The sequence below is a fragment of the Cervus elaphus genome, chromosome 9 (assembly GCF_910594005.1).
Source record: "Cervus elaphus chromosome 9, mCerEla1.1, whole genome shotgun sequence".
Classification (NCBI taxonomy): Eukaryota; Metazoa; Chordata; class Mammalia; order Artiodactyla; family Cervidae; genus Cervus; species Cervus elaphus.
This window is the reverse complement of record NC_057823.1, coordinates 66,463,938-66,491,057: the sequence shown is the minus strand read 5'-3', so window position 1 is coordinate 66,491,057 and position 27,120 is coordinate 66,463,938. Positions and strand designations below refer to the sequence as shown.

Genomic DNA, 27,120 nt, shown 5'->3' with positions numbered 1-27,120 from the left:
GTATAAATTAAATTCTATATGCATTTCCAAGCGACAGAGATTAATTCTAACAGGAAGGTCAGAGAAGACTTTCTGGGAAAGGAAAGATTTGAGAGAAGCCTGCAAAGATGGGTAGTGGACACTCGAGAAATCCTCTAGGCCACCCTGAGCTGCAATAGATTATCTAGGACTCTGCTCAGCTAAAGGAAGTGAGCTCCCATCACTGGAGGTGTTCAAGCCAATGATGGCTGACCATTCGGCAGGGATGCAGTTGAGAGAGATGGAGCAGATGAAAAACAGTCCCCCTTAGGATCGTGGATTCCACAGTGGTAGGCAGATGGCTTCTGCAGTCTCATCTCTCATCATATTTGCTCAGAGAGCCACACACGGCAGAGGGGGGACAGCTGGGGAGCGGGCAGGGGAAGAGGAAGAGAGACATACAGAGAGAAGAGAGGGCTGAGAATCAGAGGGGCTGAAAGAGGTGCATCACACCCAAAGTCAAAGAGAGCTCCCTCAATCACAAAGGGATGAAACCCACACCCGGGTTTGTGGTCCCCTTATCTGCTACAGAGAAAAGAGAGAGAGAGAGCAAAAGCCCGACAATTAGGGTGAAAACAATCAAATGTCCCTTTAATATCTCTCTTGGCACCTGGCAGCCTTTTTAATGTGCCCTATTGTTTCCTGGCAGGGCTCCACCGCCTCTCCCACTGCCAGGGGAGGGGAAGAGCAGTGGCCCAGCCAGGATCCAGGCTGGGGACAGGGAGGTCAGGGGAGGTGCACCCCAGATGTGTGGGGCTGACTCTGGCCTTCCCAGTGGGAAAGCTAACCCAGCAGATGGCAAAACCTGGCAACGGCCCAAAGGGAGGGGTGCAGGAAGAGTTCCAGGTCTGAAAGCTGACAAGGCTCTTGTACCTGTCCTCGGCTCACGTGCCAGGAAGCTATTATCCCCACTTTACAGGTGAGGAAATCAGGGCGAAGACAGGTCAAATGACTTGCCACGGGCGTCAATGAAACAGGGTAATTAAGAGGCAGTTAAGCAAGGTTTGAGAGTCGGAAGTGTGAGTCCGGGTCCTACCACGCGTTTCCTCTGCAGACCTGAGAAGTTACTCATGCTTCCTGCGCCCCTGTTTTGCCATCTGCAAAATGAGCGCAGTACGAGCACTCAGCGGCTTCCCAGGTGGCACAGTGGTAAAGAACCCACCTGACCGAACAAGAAGAGCACTCAGTACAGGGGGGAGAGAAGACGGGCACAGCGCACAGCGGGCAGCGAGACTGCAATGATCAGTGGGGGTCAGCACTACCGCTGAGGAGCCAGGGCAGAGAGACACGGAACTCTCGGCCCAGGACTGGCCCCTACCTCCACCCTCCACCGCCCTACCAGCAGCCACCTAGAACCACCAAGGGAAGGTTCCTGAAAGGGGCCAGGGCAGGGTCGGTGGGGAGGGGAGAGGATTGGCCGGAGCTGCAGCTACCTCTGTGGTATAGACCCCTTTACTCAGAGACCCGGGTGGCTGCATTCAGTGAACCGCCCTCACACAGGCTCTCTTTTCCAGAAAAGCCCCTGGATGCCTTTGAGGGCCCCCCTCCCAAAGGCTGTTTCTGCTGGGAAAAGTGTCTTTCCTCTCATTTCACAGACTCCTAAAACACCCCCTATAACAGGAATGTACATACTGGGGTTCCCTAACATGCCAAGAAACACAGGCAGAAAACACAGTAGACTCTGTTCACATTAGTTCTAATGAACCAACGGCGGCCCCTGACACAGCGGGAATGAACTATGTTAGACTGGGTGGACCTCAAATTCAGAACCTCTAGAGAGACAGAGAGGCAAGGCAAGTGGTTCCTAGGCTCACACAGAGCAGGAGTCATTCAGATAGAAACTTAACTGAGTCTGTTCAAGAGCCTAAGGCTTATATTTTACATTTCCAAGTAACCACGTTTTCACTCCCCTGGAAAGTGCATTAGGCTTACACTCAGAAAGACCAACCTCAGCTTACTTGCTCATTTATGCTCTTTGAACTGCAGTTGTCACATCTGTCAAGTGGGGACCATAAACTCCATCCTGCCTCTGCCATGAGACAGAGAACAAACTGAACACAAGTTTTATAAAGCAGGGCGCCCAAACTCAAGTGTCCCCAGAGACCAGTGCAGTTACATGAAAAGGTGAAGAAGCCAGGTTTGAGATCACAAAGTGTGGTGGGGGGTGGCGGTCAACTCAAGAGCTGGAGCCTGTCTAGAGGGGCAGCTGCTTCCCAGATGTAGCCACTTTTTGTGATGCTAGACTCTTCCGTTCTTTCCCAAGAGCACGAAAAGAAAATTGTTAAAAATGTGAAGTATTTCAATGTTTTAGGTACTGACAACTTACTAACATTTAAAAATAGAGACACCCAACCATCCATGGGCCAGCATTGGGTGAACCACACAAAACACACCTTTAGGCTACATGTGGCCCACAGGCCACCAGTTTGCAAACTCCAATAAAGCACCGTGTAAAATGTTTTTTGTTTTTTTTTTTTTAAGTAATATAGTACAAAGGTGAAATAAAGTCATAAAAGAAATTCTCTGAAGGAGACAGCCATTAAGGTTTATTACCAATAGAACAACTAGGAATTGAAACTATAGCCCCTGGTGTCCCAAAAACACAAAAGACACTAACTTTTCACTAAAGTTAGGTGCCAAATTTAGAAACTGGTTATTTCACAAATAGACGTGCATACATGTACACATTTTAACTGTCAGCAGCGGACTCTGATCAATACTCAGGAGGAGACATGCAAAAATTACAGTTTTCAGTTGAGCACATACAATGTGCTTCAGCAGCAGGAAGTAATTTTCATGCACACTCCGCCACCAGATGTTTCCAACCTACTGCCTTTAAGAAACCCCTTCCTCCAAAGCCCCGCCAGGCCCCTCTGCTCCACAGCTCTGGCCTCTCCTCCTCCAGGAGGTGGACCAGCCCAAACACACAACCCTGGTTAACTAGGCTTTGGGGGAAGCTGCCCAGGAGTGAGGCTCCCAGGTGGCTGTGGGACCTGCTGCAACGCTGCACGGAGGCATCCGGCTCACGGAAGAGCATTCCAGAGCCAACACATGACCCAAGAACCAGGCTCGTGGGGCTCACGATAACCTCCCTCTGCGGCCTCCTCCTGTCTGGAGAAGAGGATGGAGTCACCCAGGGTCAGAGGTACACTGGGTGGCGAGGCAGCAGGAAGAAGCCTCAGGCTGTGCGCTCTGCTCCGCTCCGGGGAGACACCTGGGCTGGAATCCTGTTTCCATCACTTCCCAGCTCTGCGGCCCTGGATGTGTCAGGGAACCTCTCTGTTCATATTCTCATCTTTAACGTAATTTAATCATCACCATGACATGAGGAAGCAGTGCTGGTTGTGCTCATTTTAGGAGCAAGGGGAGCTGGGCCTGGGAATCAGGGGGCTGGTTCACAATTGCATGCTCTCTCCAGATCAAGGGAGAGGCCCTGAGGGTCTCCATGATGTGATCCCTCCCCAGGAAGGCCCTGAGTTTAGTACCTGCCCCCTTTGTGGGCATCTCACCCCTACCCCCACAGCAGGATGGCACAGCACCCATCCTGGAAGGGCGGCAGATCACAGGCACCAATGGAAAGTGGAGCATTAGTGCCCCAGAGAGTCCGTGCCCCTCACTGCAAAGTGATTTGCAAAGTGCATGGCTCAGATCGGATGCCAATCCCGGACTCTGAGCTGTCTGCATTTGACACTGTGCCACTATTAACAGACACCAGAGTCCCTCAGGGAGAACTGGTGGCAACTCGGAGAAAGTGCAGATAAATGCACTCCCCAGGAATAGCTGTTCAAAGCGTTCCTGGGAGGAAAGGAGGGAGCACCTGGGAAGGAAAGCCAGGTCCGCCTTCTGGGGGTGCTGACAAGCTGGGGATGTGGGCGGAGAGATTTCCCTGCTGTACTCTGAGCAGGATCTATTGAATACACAGCTCCTTGGCCCACCCCAGACAAGCTCAAGCTGGCTCCTTGGGCGTGGGCCCTGGAGCCTCCACTGTTAACGGGCTCCTAGGGGATGCTGAAGCGCCCTGCAGTTCCAAAAGAGCCAGGCTTCCTGGACCCGGCCATCAGTCACCTAGCATGCACACATCACTCACTCACCTGCCTGCTCCTCAGTCCCTCAGCAAATACTTAGGGCAATCAAGAGAGGGTGACTAGAATGGAGGTTCGTTCCTGCTTTCAGGAGCAGATGGTTTGGACAGATCAAAAACGCTGGCTACGCTGCATGATACACTTCCATAAAGGGTTCAGAGGAGAGACTTGCTTCCTAAAGTTGTCCCAGCAGGGGTGATTTGGGTTTAGGGGCCAGGTGGCAGGGACGAAGGGTGTCAGAGGCAAGGGAACAGGTACATGGAGGTCCAGAGGCTCATGGAACACATGGACAGGGGCAGGGAGGGAGAAACAGAGACAGACAAGACCATGCCTTCCTGGAAGGGCCTCTGGTCTAAGCAGGCAGAGAATGCCAAGGCTCAGGGGAACTAAGGCAGGGCGAGCGACTCTTGGCGGCTGGAGGAACCAAAGAATGCTTCCTGGAAGTGGCTCATAATATTACCTAGATGGATGCAGAGGATCTGTACTCTTCCAAGTGAGAAAGTGGGTAGGCATAGCCAATGATTACTTCAGATTCCAAAGAGTCAGGGAGTGGGGTACACAGAGAAGCCTGTGCATGCATGACCTCCTCCCATCCCCAAATAATAATTAGAGACATATCTGGCCCTGCTCCACGGTGATGTCTGTGCCATGAGGCCGACCACCTATCCACCTTCCACACAATGACAATGTAAGCATCCCTCCCTACTTCTGCCACAGGGAGGCCACGAAGAATGGATCCCTAACTCTGAGCCAGGCACCACCCACAAGTAGCAGCGGTACCACATTCACTGAGTGCTTTCTGTACCAGGCCTGGTGCTCAGGGTTCCACTTGCAGTGACTCATCTAACCCTCAGAATGCCCACCCCTATACAGTTAACATGATGCCCATTTTACAGGCCAAGAATCCCCAGCATGGAGGTCCGGTGATTTGCCCAAGGGTAAGGATGTGAATCAGGCAGTGTAGCTCCAAAACTAGAGCCCTACACACTGTCCCCCAGAGTCTCAATCTAGGGGGACTGGGAAGTCACTTTGCCAATGGGGCTTCAGCAGGGTAGGATGAAGGCTCCTCTTCAAGGTCACCAAGTGACCTTGTGGGCTCATTCTCTGCCACCGAGGAAGTTCAGTCTAAGAGCTATGGTCTCTCCCCTCTGCACAGATCTCGGGGTGGAGGGGCGGCATGGAAAGCAGGGCCTTTGATTGGTCTCAGCTCTGGGTCAGAGACTCATGGGCTCAAATACCAGTTCAGCAACCACAGGCTGTGCATCCTTGGACAAATATCTGCACCTCTGTAAGCCTCCATGCCTTCACTGGTTCCCACCTGTTTATAACTGTGAGTACTTAACAAGATGCACAGGTAAAGGGTTTATTAGTCCAACATCTAGCAGAATAAGTGCTAAACAGCTAAACAAACAGTAGCTGCTGTTAATCACTATCATTAACATTATTATCTTCATTATCATCCACATCATCACCATGTTGTCAGTGTCATTTCATACTGTGGTTTCTACCATCTGAAGACAATTTAGCATCTGAAGCTCAGAATTCTCTCAGAACCCAAGGGAAGGAAAAAATGGGCCTGCTTTCCCCCTTCTCTCTACTATCTATACTCAGCAGAGGGCAGCAAATAGGAACCATCCAAAGATAAGAGAGAGGAGAGAGACACATGGAGAGAAAGCTACACAGTCATAAATACACACCCACCCATCACAGCAAACGGAATTGTTTAGCTTCCTCTAGCTTTCAAAGTATGAACACTCCGCCTCCTCCAGCTAAGAAGGGCCAGGCAGAAAAAAAAGTGGGAGCTGAAGAGACAGAAGTTCTTTTTCAGCTTGAGAGAAATTTTCAATGAACTGCCTTTTAATGGGGGGCAGGGGGATGAGGGAGAGGGACAGCTCTGTGAGGGGAAAGGCAGGCGGCTGCAGAACTCATAAGATTAAATAAAGGCAGCTTTTAACTGCTCCTCGTCTTAACCCTCTACTTACATTAGCTGGAAGCATTTGTGCCCGAGCTTTTCCAGGAGGATACTGAGACCCACAGAAGGAAAGTCTCAGCCAGGGGGGCAGGGCTGGGATGAGAACAGGGACCTCCAGACTGCAGGTTCAGTAACCAGAACTGAGTCCAAATGGCAAAGAGGTTCTGCCTTGAGGCCCAAATCTGATGCCCCAGTAGTGACTGCCTGGGACACTGTGTCAGCAGGATTCTGGAGTTGACAATTGTTGGCTTCATCCCTAGATTTTATTTCCCCTCCTCCCCATAAGAGCATCCAAGTTATTGTCCCCAGAAACTGCTCTTCCTGTGATTGGAGTGGCCTGGCCCCACCCCTAGCTCCAGAGTGGGTTAGGTCCATCAGCATAGCCCTTCCTCCTGACAAGTGTGCATGGTTACATCCAAATTGGGCCAATAACACCTAAGGAGTCTTGCTAGAATATACAGGAAACAAGTTTCTACTCTCATATAAAGAAGCTACCAGAAGAGACAGAATCTCTCTTCTAGGATCTGGGTGTGGACATGAGGTCAGATAGAGCTGCAACCATTTCTTTGCTACCATAGGGGCTCAGTCTAGAATGTGAACCTCTAGATCACACCACACCTGAAGTCCACTGCAATGACAGGAATTAATATATCCCAGTAAGTGGTGCTAGTGGTAAAGAACCCACCCGCCTGCCAATGCAGGAGACACTGGAGACACGGGTTCCATCCCTGGGTCGGAAAGATCCCCTGGAGGAGGAAATGGCAACTCACTCCAGTATTCCTGCCTGGAGAATTCCATGGACAGAGGAGCCTGGCAGGCTACAGTCCACGGGGTTGCAAAGAGTTGAACACGACTGAGTACAAGCAGTATAGGTCCTTACTCGGCTCAGCCCACGTGACTTAATTCATTGTTAACTTCAACTGACAGAACCAGACACAGCTCTTGAACACAGACTGGCTCTGTCTACCACAGGAACACTAACAGTGCCACATGCTATGCATCCTTTTAACTCCTCTGTTGCCCTGCTGGATCCCACTGCCACCTTCAAATTTAATATATTTCACTTCCTTTAAAACTGTAAAAATTCGAGAGGAAAATTTACAAAAATAGATCTGCAAAACAACAACAACAACAACAAAACACTTAGAACCCAGTAAGTTCCAGCAGATAATCGGTCTCAATAAGTACTGGCCTCCAAAACTGAGACTGATAATCTTGGCTCAAGAGGCATATAATCGTAGAGAAGGATCAAGTATTAAGAAAAAAATTTTTCCTTGTCAAGGGGAAAAATAAGCGTGGTGAACTAGAGAAGAACTCGGAGAAGAACTGGGCTCTGTCTGCATCCCTCCCTCTCGCAACTGACAGCCCCTCTCCCAGGCCTCAGTTTCCATACCTACAATAGGCGGGGCTTAGACTAGATAACTTCTGTAGCACCCTTCCTGCTCTGACATGCATAGATCATTTAGCAAACACGTTCTGACTGTTTTCCAAGTGCCAAGGCTTTAGCTATGTGTGAGAAGAGGATGTGGTTTCTACTCTTAAGACATTTCTGGGAGGGAAGGTCATGAAGCACTCCTTAGCCACAGCAACTCAGGGACGTATAGGCTGCCTCTTTCCCTGGGCATGAGGACAGAGGTTCTCTGTGAAGCAGGAAGGACTCCTGGGGGCATCGGCTCTTCCCTTGCTGACTCTGACACGTATATGGCCTGTGTGTGTGTGTGTGTGTTCAGTCATGTCCGACTCATTGTAACTCCATGGACTGTAGCCTGCCAGGCTCTTCCATCTGTGGAATTTTCCAGGCAAGAATACTGGAGTGGGTTGCCATTTCCTCCTCCAGGGGATCTTCCTGACCCAGGGATCAAATCCGAGTCTTCTGCATCTCCCACATTGGCAGGCAGATTCTGTACCACTGCTCCACCTGGGAAGCCCCATATATGGCATACAGATATATGCAAAATTCAGAGCCCACTGCAAACACCCTCATGAGCATTCAGCTGCCATGGGACATACTACTGGCTGCCAAGTTTGCCTCAGGGCAGTTTTTCAGTGATGAGATCCTGATGCCATCTCTGTGTAAGAGCTGACCGTGGACAAGGTACGATTAGCAAGCAAGATGGTTATCCTTTAAATTGGCCTCTGCTTTTTCATTCCTGATTTCATTAGTTGTTATCATGTCACTGAAGCCAACAGATTAAAGGTTGAACACAGTCTGAGAGAAGGCATTAGAGTATGAACATATCCCTAAAGCAGTGGTCTCATCACAAGTTAGATACAGTGGCCTATTTAAACATGCTTCTACTAACCAGGTCTTTCCGATACAAGCTTACAAACAAACTCACAGAATCCCAGGAGGCTGGAGTTGGGAAAGACCTAACAAAGTATCTATCCTCTCCATTGCAGATGAGATTCAACATGCCATTAACTCCACTTAAGTTGCAGCATTTAGAAACAGTTGAGGCAAAGTCTGGGCTTTGAGGAAAAGAGACTAATTAGCAATGTCTGCCCTGGCCAGGGAAGGGGAAATGCTCTTCTGACACACATTTACCTTTCCCCTTCTGAACCTAAGCCCTCACTTCACAGATGGAGAATCTAAGGCCCAGAGAGGTTAAACCACTTTCCTGAGATCACACAGTGAGTTTAGGACAAGAGAGTGAAGTAAAACCCAGGCCTCTGTTCCCAGACCTTCCTCCGCTGGACTCCTTGGGAACCTGCAAACCTAGGATGATAAACGAATACAGGAAGTCAGATTTGCTCAGGTAAATCAACAACCCTTCCCCAGCAGCATCAGATTTCAGCTGGGCAAGCAGACTGAGAAGGGATTAGCAATCTAAAGGATCCCAGCCCCTCTGTGGAAGATAAATCATTCCCTGGTGACCTTTCTAGGGGGTGCCACAAGGAAGCCAAAAAAAGGGGTGGGGGGAGGAGGGAAGTTTTGATTTCTGGATGTTCTAAGAATAAAGTTCAGCTCTGACACAATAAAGAAAAACTCTTGATATTTGAAAATTAAAGTCATTGGTATTCCATTATCCCACCTTCTTATCCCATTGGTATTCCATTATCCCAACTTCTACTGCAAGCTGCTATTATCCAATGAAGTCATTTTCATAAGAGATTAAGGCTCAGAAATGGGGAGGGACTGCATCATATTTCTTTAACATGGGTTTTTAATAGCCAGCTCCCAAGCCTGGAACGTGAAACAGACCAGACAATTACACCCAGATGTTACACAGATTGGGACTAGGAAGGAGAGGCACCCCCCAAATTAAAATGAAGATGGCTTCAAGACTGGCTTTTCTTGTTTGGTTTTGCAACTTTCCAAGAAGCCAGCTGTCCGACCAAAGGAATGCTCAAATCCTTGAAGCATTCTGTGTCCTTTACAAATTAGCTGCCCTACCCGGCTCCAGTGGTACACCCAGCATAATCAAGTATGAATTACATAGACTTAAAGTTCTAGCAGATGATAAACCCTCTGAGTTCAAAATCCTGTATTCTTTAATCCAGTGGAGAAATCAAAGAGTTAAACGACTAAAACAGTGGGTATGTTACTATCAGAGAAACTTCCCCCAAACCCGCAAGGAATAGTTTTCATTCGGGTAAAGTCCGTTGTCTGACTTCCCTCCAGAGCCTCTGTAGTTATTTCTACTCGAAAGATCAGTGAGGTGCTCTGGGATGAGTCTCAGCAATTATAAGAGTGACAAGCTGAGCTCAGAACTGGTCAGCTCTGTTGAAAGAAGCTGTGTGTGCTCCAGATGCCAGATTCCCCAGATAGCAGCCTGACGTGGTCTGTGCAGGTTCCAGCCCTCTGGGATGTGAGACGGAACCCCAGTGCTCTGAGAAGTCAGCCTCCTCTCTCAAGGCCAGCTGACATTCAGAGGGGCTGGGGGCCAGGCCGAGCACTGTGCATCTGCAGGAGAGTGAAACACAAAAGGGGCTGTGTGGAAACTTGGCAGAGTGCTCCTGAAAGGCAGCAGACGAATGCCGAATCCTATAGCACCTAGAAGAGCTGGTCGTTCGGGAAACAGCTCCATTCTGCTGCTCCCAAGAGACACTATATTTTCTCTAAAGCAAAGATCATCAGTTGCAATCCCCTACCATCACCACCAAATCCCTTTTCCACTTCTGGTTCCTCTCCCCCTTCATGATATTCTAAAGCAAAAGAAACGAACAAGAACTAGACCTTCCTAGATAAGCCTTTCTGTCCATTTCAGTTACGGGCTCCAAGCAGCGCCCAGCTGTTGCTCCCCTCTCTCTGCCCCAAAGGCTGCCTTACTCCATCAATCCCCTCTTGTGCAAGAGAGTAATTTACTTTGAAAGCTCAGGCCAAACCGGCAGTTAACCTTGACCTTCTCTCTACACATCTGGGTCTATAGAAAATGAAAATCAGGACGTCTCTGGCATCCACAGCAGATGAAATACGAGGGCTTTCTCCGGGCAGAGGCAGAATGTCAGGAGCTATTTTAGAACTGGTTACAGCTATTCCAAAGGAGAGTTTGCACTTGGGCAGGACAATGCCCCCTTGATCTGGGGCTGTGTCCAGGATGGAGCCCTCACAGCTAGGGATGCTACAAAGGGCTCCTGCCTCAGGAAAGGAAAACAGAAGTGGTTGCTGTACTCCACACTGACTCCCTGATGGTATCACAGAGAACTGGACCAGAGACCACATTTCACAGATGGAGAAAGGGGAGCTCAGGGAGGGAGATGCGAGGTGATCAAGGATACACACAACAAGTTTATAGTAAAGCTGAGGACAGAACCCTGACCTCCTGCCCCTGATGCTGCTCCACGATGGGAACAGATTTCATGCAGGAAAAACCCATATGGATACAGAATTTAAGAGAGATGGGTCTAAGTCAGTTGTCAGGGTTTGAACTGGGGGTTTAGGAAGGGAGTTGGGACTTTGGCTTCCAAACAGGAAGATCTCCCAGAAGGAGTAACCAGGTTCTCCAGGATGGTTTGCAACAATTACCAAAACAACAGGCTGTCCTCAAATTGGTCAGCCCTGTCATAAAGAGCCCTCTGTACATAAGACAGCAAGCAGCCTGAGCCTGGGAAGATAACGGCAACCATCCAAAGTCAGTCTCTTCCCCTGTCTGCCGACCAAGTTCAACCCTGATGCAAAATTATCTACCTGCCATGAGACAAAACAAATCCCACAAGAAAAACTTAAATGTCCCACTGTGTGAAACAGTTCATGCATATATATCCTGACTGGCACCTACTGAGCCAGGAGCTGGGAGAGTAGGAGTGATGTGACAGAGTTTTTGCTATCAGTCTATATGTACTCATCTCTCTCTCTCTCACACACACATACATAAATGAGTTCAGAGGAGGCAAAAATAATTAAAATCGCAGTCCTGGCTACAAAAAAACACCACACCTAATCAGCCTGGACAAGTTCAGAAGAGGTCACAGGTAGTATTCTGAGAAGGGACAGAAAGCATCTGATATTCCATGCTCAGGGCCCTGGGCACAAACAGCCTCTGAGGAATTTGGGCGGGGGGGTCTTCCCACCACAGCTCCCACTTCTGGACTCCCAGAAAGTCAAAGGCACCTGGTCCCTCAAAGAGCAGGAGCTCAAACACCCCCATTCTCCAGGGCTTAAAGCTCCAAGGAGAGCATGATCTTTGCATCTTCCAAGGAATCCACCGGATCTGGGAAAGAAAGAAGGCTGGGAGGGTGAATACTGTGGACAGGAAGGAGGTCCAGAGGTCTCTTTGGGCAAATGAGTGAAAAAGAAAGGGGCCGACCTGAGTAGGAAACACTTGGATCAGCAGGTGGGGGGCGGGGAGCAGAAAAGACCTAGACACCAAATAGAAGGACCGGCACCTCCAGAAGAAGGTGCCATCCTGGGATACGGGGATGCAAACAGGATCTTCCAAAAGGGAGAGATGCTGGAAGAGGTGAGAAACACAACAGAGGATGGAACAGGAAAGAGGATGGTAACCTGTGGGCATCAGAAGCCCTGGTGTGTAGTTCTGGTTCGGTTTCTGAATAGCGGGGACAATCCCTGCCCTTCTCTGAGCCTCAATTTTCCCATCTAAAACAATGGGAAGAACAGAGGCGTCTCCGGCGCTGACTCTGAGGAGACAGCGGACGGCGAAGGAAGGAACCAACCGAAGGCTAGAAGAAAAATCCTGGAGAGCGCGTTCCCAACTCCATGGCAACTGGGGACTCACCTGTCCGGCGGCCGCGGCCGCCGCTGCTCCGGATCCTCCCGGGGTGCCGTCGGGCTGCCGCTCGCGGTACAGCGCCCAGAGCCCCACGTTGGGCAGAAGGACCAGGGCCGCCAGGACCAGCGCCACCGCCTGCAGAAGCCGCTTCTCCTTCCGCCTCATCGGGGCCGGTCAGCCCCGCCGCGCCCCGCCGGCCCCGCCGCGCCGCCCCCAGTTCCGCGCGTCCGCCCGTCCGCCCGGCGGCGGCAGCAGCTCCGCGAAGAGAAGCGGCCGCGGCGCCGGCCCCGCTCCAACTCCGCGGCACTTCCGCCGCTCGCCGGCCGGGGAGCCGGGCTCCGCCACAGCGCCGCCGCCGCGGGGTGGGGGTGCTCCGCCGACGCAGCAGCCCGCGAGCCCCGCCGAGCTCCGTGTCCCGCCTCGGCCTCTTCAGTGTCTGCTGCCGAAAGCCGTGAGCCCCGGGCCGCGGCTTCTCGATGCTCTTTCCGCTCCGCCCGGCTGCGAGGGGCCCAGGGCGGCCCGCTCCCCCCTCTCGGACCGCGATGGTGCGGCCCGCTCCTCAGCTGCTCCCCCGCCCGCGGGAGCTTTGCAAAAGTCCCGGAGTTGGCGAGTTGGGCGCTAACTGGTGCGCGCTGTGGGACGCGCTCCCGGGCACCCCCAAAGTCCAGCCCGGCCACCTCGGCTCCGGACTCCAGCCAAGAGTTTTCGGGCTCCCCGGGGGATATGCAAATGGTACTGGAGTCCGGACACTTCACTCCTGGGAGGAGGGCTGTGGCGTCCCACCGCGAGGCTCGGCCCGGAGGACCTGCGGACTTCTTTTGCCTCCGGGGCCTTGGTATTCCCAGGCGGGAAATGGGGCCTCCGCTGCGCTGCCCGCGCTTGGTTCTGTGCACCCTGGTTTTCTTCCCCCCGGTTCCCGGCGGTAGGTGTGAACGCCGTCTGTAGACTGGGGAGTGCAGCCTCACCCACCCCGCCACCTGTCTGTGGCCCCTGCACACCGGCGGGGAGGTGATCGCAGCGTCGCTGCAGGACCTCTCCTCACGCGAGATCAGCCTCCTTGGACTTGGAATGCCCTCCAGTCGCACTCTGGGCTGTCAGCTCACCCGAGCGAGCCCTTTCTCCAAACCTCTTGTGGGTTCCTACCTCCTGTTCAGCTCCTTGGCAAGCTGTACCAGGCACGGGGATGAAATGAAAACAGATTCTCTAGCCCTGACGTCTGGGGGCTAAAACATTAAACACGCAGTTTCATTAGATGAACGAATGTGCCCATAGCTGTGGTGAGGGCTCTGAGGAAGTCGGGCCGCCTCGGCGCTGCAGCCGGCCGGCCGAGGAGCGGGACTCCGACGGTGATGCCTGTGGCTCCTACAGTGCTCTTCGTTTATTAATAAATTGCTTCCTCTCTGATGCCCAGGGACAACGCGCCCTCTTGGTTGCCTTCCTCGCCCCCCCCCCCCCCGCGCCCCGACATCCCCCGCCTCCCCGTACGTGCGTTCTCTTGATCCTCTGGGTCTCCAGCCCAGTCGCAGACCCTTGTGCCTAGCTAGTTGCTAGCAACGCCCCTTCCATCGCCCCGGCCTTGGACCGGCGTCCTGAAGATTCCTGCCTCGCAGTTCTTCCAGCTCCAGGCTGGGCGATGGGGATTCAGTTTTCTGCAATCATAGTTCAGATCCTGACACCTGCTAGGAAACCTTCAAAACTCCCATCACTTAGGCTCTAGAGCCCACATCCCTCTCTGAACTGCTGCTGCTGCTGCTAAGTCACTTCAGTCGTGTCCGACTCTGTGCGACCCCATAGATGATGGCAGCCCACCAGGCTTCCCCGTCCCTGGGATTCTCCAGGCAAGAAAACTGGAGTGGGTTGCCATTTCCTTCTCCAATGCATGAAAATGAAAAGTGAAAGTGAAGTCGCTCGGTCGTGTCCAACTCTTAGCGACCCCATGGACTGCAGCCTACCAGGCTCCTCTGTCCATGGGATTTTCCAGGCAAGTATACTGGAGTGGGTTGCCATTGCCTTCTCCTCTGAACTGCTAGAGCTCATCAAACATTCTCTCCTCTCTGTCCTGCCCTACTGGCTGCTGGCTGTTTTCCTTCATGTGATGTGGACCACACAGTTCCTTCCACTCAGAAAGCCTGCTCCTCTTCTCCATCTATATGGGTGGAAACCTTGTCCCTCCTTCTATGTCTAGTTGAACAGTCACCTCCTCCATGAAGTCCTCCAAAACGGCTCCTCAGGGGGATGCTGTCTTTGGTCTTGTCACAGTAGTGCTTACGTTATACTGAGATGCTTATTCTATGCCAGTCACCGTGTTCAACCCTCAGCGAACCTTACCACCTTTACTGCTCACAGTTACTCTCTGAGGTAAGTGCTTTTCTTATCCTTGTTTGCGAGTGAGATTCAGATTAAAGAAAGCTGCAACCAGAATGATCCTAATTTAACAAAGATCAGGTAGATAGATCAACACTGCTCAAATCCCTCCAATGGCTTCCCATCTTCCACTGGATTTCTGGAAGGAGCTACAAGGTCCTGTAAGGCCAAATGAACAGCTCTCACCCTCTACTCTTCCTGTGCCTCAGCCCGTGGACCTTCTTGCTGTTCTCAGAGTGCTTCAGGCTCATTCCTGCTGCTTGGCTTTTGCATTTGTTGTTCCTTCTGTCTGGAATACCCACTCTTCCTTCCCTAGATCCTAGCCCTGTGAGTTTGTGGTTTTTTTTCCCAAATGAAAATGATCACAATTGTAATTGTAAAATAGTAAGAAAATGTTACAAATTACATTTATGCCAAATAAATGTGAAAACTTAGATGACAATATTTTTCTCAGAAGACATACATTACCAAACACAACTCAAGAAAAAAGAGGAATCTTGAATATCACAATAAATATTGAAAAGAAAAAACTAAACAGATAATAAAAAACCATCCCCAGCCCTTCTTCCAAAGAAGGGGAAAGGCACCAAACCCAGGCATTCTCACAGGCAAGGTTTACCAATCCTTCAAGGAATTTTTTAAGGGAAGATTATATTTTAATAGTATTTATATATATGTTTAAGCTACCAGATGATTTTTAATATTTATCGCCCTATGACTTTTTAAATAATATTGTTTATTGTGGTAAAAATATACATAATATAAAATTTACCATTTTAGCCATTCAGTGGCATTAAGTACATTCATGTTGTTTTGCAGCCATCAATTCCATCCATTTCTAGAACATTTTCATCTTCCCAACCTGAAACTCTATCCACTGAACACTAACCCCAGTTTCCACCCTTCACCCTGCTCCCCTCAACCCCTGGTAACCACCCACCACTCCACTTTCTGTCTTTATGAATTTGCCTGTTCTAGGTACTCCATATAAGTGGAATCATACCATATTTGACCTTTTGTGTCTGGCTTATTTCCCTTATCAATGTTTTCAAGATTTATCCACTCTGTAGCATGTGTCAGAATTTCACCCTTCTTTTTAGTTTGAATAATATTTATTGTATGTATACACATATTTTGTTTGTCTACTCATCTAAGGGTGGGCAATGGTGAACAATACTGCTCTGAACAGCCCTATGGTTTTTACACTGCAGCTGATGTTCAGTGTTTCTGTAATGGGATTTCCATCCTCTCTGTTTGACAAAAGTGGAATTTCCTAGAAGGAAACACAGTGTTGCAACACGTAAGCACCTCTACAGCACCCAGCACAGTGCTAGAAACCCATGAGGCCCTCTGTCATTTGGCCTGACTTTTAGGTTTTGCCCTCTCTCTTTCCCTTGTAGTTACACTGGTCTTATCACTGTATTCCTCAAATGCACGAAGTTGAGGCCTTTTTGGCCTCAGGGCCTTTGCAAAATTGCTGGGCCATTGCTTCTTTTCCTCTAAACCTTTGCACATGGTTCTCTCCCTCCCGTCTCTTAGGGAACAAAACAAATGTTCTTTAGAGAGAGCTTCCTCACTAGCTGATCTAAAATATCAGAAAGTGCCTCCATCATCTCCTTTTGCTTGATTTTTCTTTAGAACAGGTATCATTTTTCATTTCCCTCACTAGATGTAAACTTCAAGCAAGAAGGAACTTCGTTAGTTTTGGTCCTTCTATGTTATGCCCTGCCTCTACTAACACATACTTCTCTTTTTGTGAATCAGAAAACGAGCGCTCCTGCCAAGTAGAGGAATTTGCCCAAAGGGTGCCCACCTCCGCCCGGGTCATAGCAGAGCTAGCAGAGCCAGGGCACCTGGATTTCAGCTCTTACTCCTGCTCAACCACAGGGAGCTAAGCTGTGGCTCCTCCCAGGCCTGCAACACAGTAGGTGTAAGGAATCACCAGCTGAGTGAAGTATAGCACCTGAGGTCATGGATGGGAAAATCTTCAGTGTCTCTCTCTTCCCCATCCCTTCTAGCTCCCAGAAGGAGTCTGCACAAGATTGGATTTGAGCTGTTTCTTACATGTTATCTGAGTGACTTGTTGATCAAAGCTTCACATCAGCTGGATTAGCCCTCACTAGAAACTCTAGCCCACAAACCCAGCTCTGATTTCAGGACTCTTTGAGCACAATGTGAGATGTGCCAGGCATGGGTGGTGGGCCTGGGGGTGAGGGTAGTGATCCTCTCAGGGCTTTATCACACTCACCAGGACAATACCATTGGAGACATGTGAGCAGCACATGAGCTAAGGCTGTTTTCCTGGGGAAACTGATCAAGTCATCAACTGAAATTGAACAAGAAATGTTGCTCTCATACCCAGACAAAACTGTAATTTGTAAAGATACATGCACCCCTATGTTCATAACAGCACTATTTACAATAGCCAAGACATGGAAACAATCTAAATGTCCATTGACAGATGAACGGGTAAGGAAGATGTGGTATATATACAATGGAATATTACTCAGCCATAAAAAAGAACATAATAATACCATTTGCAGCAATGTGGATGGCCCTAGAGATTATCATACAAAGTGAAATAAGAAAGAGACAAATACCATATGATATCACTTATATGTGGAATCTAAAATACAGCACAATGAACATATTTTCAAAGCAGAAACAGACTCGCAGACAAAGAGAGCAGACTTGTGGTTGCTCAGGGGGTGGTGGGGTGGAAGAAGGAAGGCTTGGGAGTTTGGGATTAGCAGATGCAAACTGGTATATATAGGATGGATAAACAGAGATCCTACTGTATAGCAAGGGGGACTATTATATATTCAGTATCCTGTGATAAACAGAAATGGAAAAGAATATGAAGAATTTTATATATCCTTATGAGGATACAAAAGACTTTTCCTTCTCGACGGCCTCACCTTGGCTTTCTTAATGTTGTTGACCCTGTTTGTCAAGGGCTCTACCCTCAGGTTGGTCTTGCCTAGGCTGAGCTAAGGGCGTGTGAAAGTGGAATGGGTCAGCAAGTCAGGAAGTGTTAGTGTGATAACCAGTCCACCTCTAACACTGTTTAACCTTGGCCAAGTGCCTTAGCTACTCTGAGCCTCAGTTTCCTCATAGGTGAAATGAGGATAATCGTGACTCCATAATATAATTTCCAAGCTGGTGAGAGAGAGGTCTCCTTAACTCTAAGAAAAATACAGGAAATTCCAAATGTTGGACTTCTGGTGTGTGCAAGCCTGAAGACTTCTTGCCCCTCCTCTTCTGCGAGATGGTCAAGGTCATCATACACCCCCAGAGAAACCTGCCTAAGCTCCCCATTTCTGTGACCTCTTAGCAACGCCTTTCCTTAACAGTCACAGTGTTTCCAGTTACAGGGTGATTGACATCTGTCTCCTCCACTGGACTGTGAGCCCCTTGAGGACAGACAGGGAGCATCTTGTTTTTGTTTGTTTGTTTTGCTCTCCAGCTTACCCTCAATGTCTAATGCAGTACCTGACCCCAGATAGGTTCTCCACGAACATTTGGGAAATGAATCAACTCATCAATCAAACATTCACCTCTTTAAAACCTGCACTCAGAAAATGTATTAACACTGGTGTCAGTAACCTAAATTGCTCTCTCTACCAGGCTGGTCATTTAACAAGTTCAAATTTCTAAATGTAGAGCAAGAGAACCCAAGTCCTGCAGTTGAAATTTCCCCACATGGCTCTGATAAGCCTGGATCAGTCCAGATTTTGCCCTTTCCTTCATTGCAGCTTCAGACCTGTCACTCAAATTCTCTGAGCATCATGTTTATCATGAATGAATCCAGGAGTATACGTGGTAGCAGGGATTAGAGTTGTCTCAATAAATACAGAATATGATTGCATTAAATAAAACACCTGAACCAGATGCTTGTTAAGGTGTTTTTCAATTCTAAAATTCTGGGATTCAGTCTTGCAAGGTAGGATGGGAGAAGGGGAGCCAGACATGGTGCTTCAGTCCAGTGTGTGTATTTAGTGGCATTTCAGCTCCTGGTTTGAATAAAAAGAAAGAGTTTGCAGGAAGCCTATTTGAAATGACCTCTAGACAGAAAATTGCCTGTCTCGCTTGGAGCCTACTTTGTCATTTCCACACTGAGATGCCAATTAAACCTATTCTGCCAACTATAAAGGAATGCTATTGGATCAAGACAGTGGATGTAGAAGGTGCCTCAAGTATAACAGAATACGATTATCTGAAAGGGAAGAGAAAGCCATACATCTCAAAGAGCAAATACCCTACGTAATTGAGTGCGTACATCGTACAGTATTAGTCAGAAGGGTCAGATGCAAATATCAGATGCAGAAGAAGCAATCCTCCTCCTAGCACTGCCACTAAAATAAATATCAGGCTTCCTCTATAGTTGCTTTTCATTTTTGCATAAAAGAAGAAAGTTGCGCAAATTACAAACATGTGGTGGGGTGCAGTGGGGAGGGGCTTCCTAGAAGTCTGAGGCTCTTGGAGAAGTGTCATTGTCTGTGGGTGTTTCTGTAAAATGAAAGATTGGGTATTCTATAGCCCAGTGGTCTTAACTTTGGCTGCACATAAAATCATTTGGGGACGTTTGTAAACTCTGGATGCCCACCATGCACCCCAGACCAATTAAGTCAGAACCTCTGAGGGAAGGACTCAGTTACTCCTAGGTGATTCCAATCTGTGACCAAGTTTGAGCAAACTAGTGCTCATGACTTTTGGCTCTAAAACTCTTCTAAGGTTTCCTTTGGTCTAAGTGGCACATCATAGGATGTCCCACTAGGTGGCACCTTCCAGCAAACTTCAGCGGGTCTGGAGAGGTCTTTAACTGCAAGGAATGAATTCAGAAAACAAGACTTGGTGGTCTTGGACTTCCCTGGTGGCACAGTGGATAGGAATCCACCTGTCAATGCAGGAGACATGGGTTTGATCCCTGGTCCAGGAAGATTCCACATGCCATAGAACAGCTAAGCCCATGTGCCACAACTACTGAAGCTTGCACCCTCTAGGGCCTGCAAGTCACAACTAATGAGCCCCTGGGCCACACTACTGAAGCCCATGTGCCCTACAGCCAGCAAGTCGCAACAACTGAGCCCACATGCTGCAACTACTGAAGCCCATGCACCTAGAGCCTGTGCCCTGCAACAAGAGAAGCCACCACAATGCGAAGCCTGTGCACCACAACTAGAGAGCAGCCCCCACTTTCTGCAACTAGAGAAAGCCTGCATGCAGCAAAGAAGACCCAGCAGAGCCCAAAATAAATAAAATGTAGCAGTGTGTGCATGTCAAAAATATTTGAAGACTTGGTGGTCTTCACCAGTGACATCTGCACTCTTGAGGAGAGGCTGAACTTGTTACTTAACAGCTTGCTGGTGAACACTGGAGCCACAGGATGTTAGCTTTGGCCCCTGCTAGGGAACTGGGGCATGGAGAGGGGCAGCTCCATCCCTTACTACCAGGCTCACTTATTCCGCAGGGCACACTGGTCTCGTCCCCTAATCCGTCCAACAGGAACACTACCACTCTCCACATCCCAGCCCCACCTCCCACCTTCGATCAGAAGTCCTTGATGGATTCCGTTATGGGCAGTAGGGAACATCTGTTCTTTTTATCTGGTCAGTTAACAACACCCTGATTATTCTTGGGGGATTTGCCTTCCTGCATCTCAGCTGGGAGGTTGGATCAGAGCTGACTCCACCCTTAGCTTCTGGCTTAGCCAATCAGAGAATGCTCTCTGCTCCTACTGCAGTGATTGGTCCAGGGAGGGATTCCTGACCTACCCAAGGCAAAGCAGAACAATCGCGTTTAGATTTTGTGACATTTATCAAGAAGTAGTGGTTCCTTCCAGACCCATGATGAAGAGTGAACTGGATGTCTTACCCTTGTTCCCCCCCTATCCCAAGGAGGCTATATAACATACCTCAGTGGGCTTCCTTGCCCTCTATCTTCCTGTTGGAGGCAACCCTTGGGGAGCCAGGACAGGATACCTAAGGGAAGGAGAAGAGTCAGGTAAGGGTGTTTCTTTCCCCAGCTTCCTTATTGGGATTATGTCAAAGGCTGGCTGTGTAAACCACTAAAGACCACAGCTCTTGTCAGGCAGGCTCCTCTCTGGATTCCAAGAACTGCCCTCCCCTCCCCCTTCAGGCTTAGGGCTGGACAGCACACCACTGTTTCTAGTTGCAGAGTACTGCACTGTTCTGGTTGTTACCCTATACCCTTCCCAGGGTCCTCGTAGTAAACGTGCCTCCCATTTCCCAGCCTGGAAGAATCATGCATTCTCTGCTGAGGTTTTGAGTCAAGTGGAGAAGCTTCCTGAGAACCTGAGGACAGCACCACCAGAGAGGAGGGTGGAGCTGAGAGATCGCCCAGTTACCCAGGCCAACTCCTGATGTCATTCATCCCTGCCTCCACTCCAGCTCACCTCCCACATTTGAACAATTACCTAATAACACTGATTTTATTGCCTAATAAATTTTAAATGTATCCCTTCCCCTCTAGGCCTACTATATAAGACATATTTCAGGTGATTGCAAGAATCTGTGATCAAAGCTCTGCTATCTCAAATGGCCAAATTCTCTACCTTGTGCACCAGCCTCACTTATTGGCAGGCCCTTGGAACATGATTTGCCTGACTTGAATCAAGAGGATGAGCATAGCCATTCAGATTTTGTCTTAGAAATTGGAACCAAGTGGCACAGAGAGAAGAAGGCAGCTGGTCGTGGTCCCTGAAGATGGAAGTTCAGGTGGCATTGGGTGGAGACTACTCTTGGGGCACACACAAGGAGAAGTTATGGGAAAGCAGAAACCATCAATAACACAAGAAGTGTATTAGTTTTAAAAGAGAAGACAGAGGAGCAGATATGGTGAAAGAGTTAATCATGAAAGATAACTGCCTTGGCTCCTGGTTTCCTAGTTCAAGTCCAGGTTTCTGGGATGCTTGCCCAGATCCAGATCCCTGCTCTAGGGCTTCTGTGGGGTTGCTGGATGTACATACAGCCTTTCCTTGGGTTTATGAGTGAGTCTCTGTCCCTTATGATCAAAAGGGCCTTGGCCTTGATACCGTGGTCTTAGAGTCCAAGTTAAAGCATTGATCATCTCTCACTTGAATTGTTGCAGTAGTCGCCTAACTCCTCCACCACTTCAGCCCAGCATCTTTTAAAAGTCCATACGCCCACTGTAGTGACTATACTGGTACACAGGCTTGCCAGTTACTTCCCGCTGGTGATCTCCCCATTGGCTTCACAATGGAGTTCAAGCTGCTGGCCTTGAACCCTGTAAGACTGCTAGTAGCTCCTTACCTTCACCTGGCGGTCTCTCACCCCCATGCCCTTGCTCATGCTGTTCCCTCTTCCAGAGCTGCCCTTTACATCCTTCTGTGTGGATGGATTCTTTCTCAGATTAGGTGTTATCTGCTCCTCCCTTACCTCCTCGCTGACTCCTCCCCTTCCCCCCTCCCCCTGGCCTCCCCCCGCCCCGTCGCGCAGGCCATGCGGTGGAGCTAAGAGCCCATACTACTAGGGTAATTTTCCCCACACTACTCATGTAATTTCTATTTTAGCATTTACATATTAATAAAGATGATGGGTATCCTGTTAGCTAACATTAATGAAGCTCTCTTGTTACATACCCAACTCTAAGTTTGCACTTTACATTCTTTCTTTTAATTCTCACCAAAACTCTCTGAGTTAGGTTAACTTATTATTCCTATTTTCCAGACCTCCACCCTGCGTGTTCAGTCCTGTCTGACTCTTTGTGACCCCGTGAATGATAGCCCCAGGCTCCTCTACCCATGGGATTTCCCAGGCAAGAATACTGGAGTGGATTGCCATTTCCTCCTCCAGGGGATTTTTCTGACCCAGGGATTAAACCCATATCTCCCAAGTTTCCTGCATTGCAGGCAGGTTCTTTACCACTTTAAAGCAGAGAGGTAACATACCTGCCCAAGTAGGAAGGGGTAGACACAGATCTACTGTTCATGTCTTTTCAACAACAGCTTTACTGAGATATTATTCACATGCCATTCAATTCATTTACCCACTTCAAGTATCCAATTCAATGAAATTTAGTATATTCATAGAGCTGTGTGTAACCACCACCACAATCAGTTTTAGAATATTTTCATCAACCCAAAAGAAACTCAGACTCGTTAATTACTCGTTTTTTTGCTACTACTCTTAGCAGCTGGCATGGTGCCCAGCATAGTATCTGTTCAACCAGCACATTTTAATGAATGAATGGCTGCCTACTTAAAAGGACAGCGGAAGCTGCAAAGAGAGGCTGTGCAATGCCTTTTAAAGCATCTCAACATTAATCTAGGGATTTGCCTGATTCTTCAATTTATTTTGCACTGTTTCTCTCTAGTAATAACCATTGCTAGTTATCTTTTATGTGCCAAACCATATCCTGAGTGATTTGCCTATGTTAACTTATTAATACTCAAAACAATACTATCCATAACACAGACGAGAAAACCAACTTGGGATTTAATCAACCTGCTTAAAATCATACAACTTACAGGCATCACCACTCTAACATTAAGTAAGCTACCACCACCTGTAATTGAAGACAGCTGTGCCTGAGCACTATGCTAAGTTCTTTATGTCCATCATCCATTTCATTATTTAGTCATTCGTTCAGTAGATATTATTGAGAACCTGCTACATACCAGGCACTATGACAAGTGGGCAAACAGATCATTCATGATCTCCCAGGACTCATGATCTAGTGGTAGAAGTTCGGTTTAGTTCAGTCACTCAGTCGTGTCCAACTGTTTCCGACCCCATGAACCGCAGCACGCCAGGCATCCCTGTCCATCACCAACTTCCAGAGTCCACCCAAACTCATGTCCATTGAGTCAGTGATGTTATCCAACCATCTCATCCTCTGTCATCCCCTTCTCCTCCTGCCTTCAATCTTTCCCAGAAGCAGGGTCTTTTCAAATGAGTTAGCTACTCCCATCAGGTGGCCAAAGTATTGGAGTTTCAGCTTCAACATCAGTCCTTCCAGTGAATATTCAGGACTGATTTCCTTTAGGATGGACTGGTTGGATCTCCTTGCAGTTTAAGGGACTCTCAAGAGTCTTCTCCAACACCACAGTTCAAAAGCATCAGTTCTTCAGTGCTCAGCTTTCCTTATGGTCCAACTCTCACATCCATACATGACTACTGGAAAAACCATAGCTATGGCTAGATGGACCTTTGTTGGCAAAGTAATGTCTCTGCTTTTCAATATGCTGTCTGGGTTGGACATAACTTTTCTCCCAAGGAGCAAACATCTTTTAACTTCATGGCTGTAGTCACCATTTGCAGTGATTTTGGAGCCCCCCCAAAATAAAGTCTGTCACTGTTTCCACTCTTTCCCCATCTATTTGCCATGAAGTGATGGGACCAGATGCCATGATCTTAGTTTTCTGAATGTTGAGCTTTAAGCCAACATTTTTACTCTTCTCTTTCACTTTCATCAAGGGGTTCTTTAGTTCTTCACTTTCTGCCGTAAGGGTGGTGTTCTCTGCATATCTGAGGTAATTGATATTTCTCCTGGCAATCTTGATTCCAGCTTGTGCTTCATCCAGTCCAGCATTTCTCATGATATACTCCGCATATAAGTTAAATAAGCAGGGTGACAACATACAGCCTTGATGTACTCCTTTCCTGATTTGGAACCAGTCTGTTGTTCCATGTCCAGTTCTAACTGTTGCTTCCTGACCTGTGTACAGATTTCTCAAGAGGCAGATTAGGTGGTCTGGTATTCCCATCCCTTGGAGAATTTTCCACAGTCTGTGGTGATCCACACAGTCAAAGGCTTTGGCATAGTCAATAAAGCATAAGTAGATGTTTTTCTGGAACTCTCTTGCTTTTTTGATGATCCAACGGATGTTGGCAATTTGATCTCTGGTTCCTCTGCCTTTTCCAAATCCAGCTTGAACATCTGGAAATTCATGGTTCATGTACTACTGAAGCCTGGCTTGGAGAATTTTGAGCATTACTTTACTAGCGTATGAGATGAGTGCAATTGTGTGGTAGTTTGAGCATTCTTTGGCATTGCCTTACTTAGGGATTGGAATGAAAACTGACGTTTTACAGTCCTGTGGCTGCTGCTGAGTTTTCCAAATTTGCTGGCATACTGAGTGCAGCACTTTCACAGCATCATCTTTCAGGATTTGAAATAACTCAACTGGAATTCCATCACCTCCACTAGCCTTGTTCACAGTGATGCTTCCTAAGGCCCACTTGACTTCGCATTCCAGGATGTCTGGCTCTAGGTGAGTGATCATACCATGGTGATTATCCGGGTCATGAAGATCTTTTTGTATAGTTCTTCTGTGTATTCTTGCCACCTCTTCTTAATATCTTCTGCTTCGGCTAGGTCCATACTATTCCTGTCCTTTATTGTGCCCATCTTTGCATGAAAAGTTCCCTTGGTATCTCTTATTTTGTTGACAAGATCTCTTGTCTTTCCCATTCTATTGTTTTCCTCTATTTCTTTGCACTGATCACTGAGGAAGGCTTTCTTATATCTCCTTGCTATTCTTTGGAACTCTGCATTCAAATGGGTATATCTTTCTTTTTCTGCTCTTCTTTTCACTTCTCTTCTTTCCTCAGCTATTTGTAAGGTCTTCTCAGACAACCATTTTGCCTTTTTGCATTTCTTTTTCTTGATCACTGCCTCCTATACTTTGTCATGAACTTCTGTCCATAGTTCTTTAGGCACCTATCAGATCTAATCCCTTGAATCTATTTGTCACTTCCACTGTATAATCGTAAGGGATTTGATTTAGGTCACACCTGAATGGTCTAGTGGTTTTCCCTACTTTCTTCAATTTAAGTTTGAATTTGATAATAATGAGTTCATGATCTGAGCCACAGTCAGCTCCTGGTCTCATTTTTGCTGACAGTATAGAGCTTCTCCATCTTTGGCTGCAAAGAATATAATCAATCTGATTTCAGTATTGACCATCTGGTGATGTCCATGTGTAGAGTCTTCTCTTGTGATGTTGGAAGAGGGTGTTCACTATGATCAGTGCATTCTCTTGTCAAAACTCTATGAGCCTTTCCCCTGCTTCATTCTGTGCTCCAAGGCCAAATTTGCCTGTTACTCCAGGTGTTTCTTGACTTCCTACTTTTGCATTCCAGTCCCCTATAATGAAAAGGACATCTTTTTTGGGTGTTAGTTCTATGAAGGCCTTGTAGGTCTTCATAGAACTATCCAGCTTCAGGTTAGTCAGCATTACTGGTCGGGGCATAGACTTGGGTTACTGTGATATTGAATGGTTTGCCTTGGAAATGAACAGAGATTATTCTGTCGTTTTTGAGATTGCATCCAAAATGCATTACTGCATTTTGGACTCTTTTGTTGACTATGATGGCAACTCCATTTCGTCTAAGGGATTCTTTCCCACAGTAGTAGATATAATGGTCATCTGTGTTAAATCCACCCATTCTAGTCCATTTTAATTCGCTGATTCCTAAAATGTTGATGTTCACTCTTGCCATCTCCTGTTTGACCACTTCCAATTTGCCTTGATTCATGGACCTAACATTCCAGGTTCCTATGCAATATTGCTCTTTGCAGCATTGGATTTTGCTTCTATTACCAATCACCTCCACAACTGGGTGTTGTTTTTGCTTTGGCTCTGTCTCTTCATTCTTTCTGGAGTTATTGCTCCACTGATCTCTAGTAGCATTTTGGGCACCTACCAACCTGGGAAGTTGGTCTTTCAGTATCCTATCTTTTTGCCTTTTCATACTGTTCGTGGGGTTCTCAAGGCATGTGGTAGAAAAGGCATTATAAAAATGAACATACAAATAGCAATTGTATTTGGTGGAAGGAAGGAGAAAGGTCTTCATGGCAGTTGGGGGCAGAGTTGATATTAGAACTTAATACTTTTGAAATCCAGTCCAATAGTCTTTCTGCAACGTTACGCTTGTATGACTCCTCTAGGCTGCTCTAATGGAACACTGGTCTGGCCAATGGCCCTCTGGACAGTGCTTGTCCCTGTAGGAGATCTGCAGTAAACAGGTCCCAGCCACTTATCATGGGGGCACAGGCAAGTGCAGAAACACACACGCACAGCCCATACCCCCAGGTGCAGGGAGAGCTAGAAGAGGATCTGTACAGTGGGCTTTGCAAAAACTCTCTGTCCTCAGCTGGGGATTTGAGTCTGAAGAGCACTTTTCTATACAGGGTGCTACACTTTGCTTTTATCATGTAAATGATCCTGGAGATCTAGCCATATAAATACAGAGAGAGATTCCATTCTTTTTTTCCAGTAGTAAAGTACTCCACAGTGTGTGTGAATATGCCAAAGTTCAACAGTTCCCCAAATCTCAAAAAGAGATTTGAAGTTGTTTTCAATTTGGGGCTATTAAAATAACGTCATAATAAGTAACCATATGTCTACCTTATTCTGCAGTGTGGAGGTGAATCTTCAGAGGAAATCCTTGGAATTAGGATTTGCTGGGTCAAAGGGTAAATGCAGCTGTAATTTTCAAAGATATTGACAAATTCCTCATCATAGGGG

General features: G+C 47.9%; 1 protein-coding gene across 1 annotated transcript in view; it reads right to left on the bottom strand.

Moving 5' to 3' along the window:
• The window catches only part of GALNT10 (polypeptide N-acetylgalactosaminyltransferase 10), a 215,968-nt gene extending 203,423 nt beyond the window's left edge, over positions 1-12,545 (bottom strand). The window contains exon 1 of the mRNA XM_043913369.1: positions 12,249-12,545. Coding sequence (XP_043769304.1) covers positions 12,249-12,407 — 159 coding nt within the window. The 5' untranslated portion in view covers positions 12,408-12,545. The remainder of the gene's footprint in view (positions 1-12,248) is intronic.
• Positions 12,546-27,120: the final 14,575 nt, after the last annotated feature.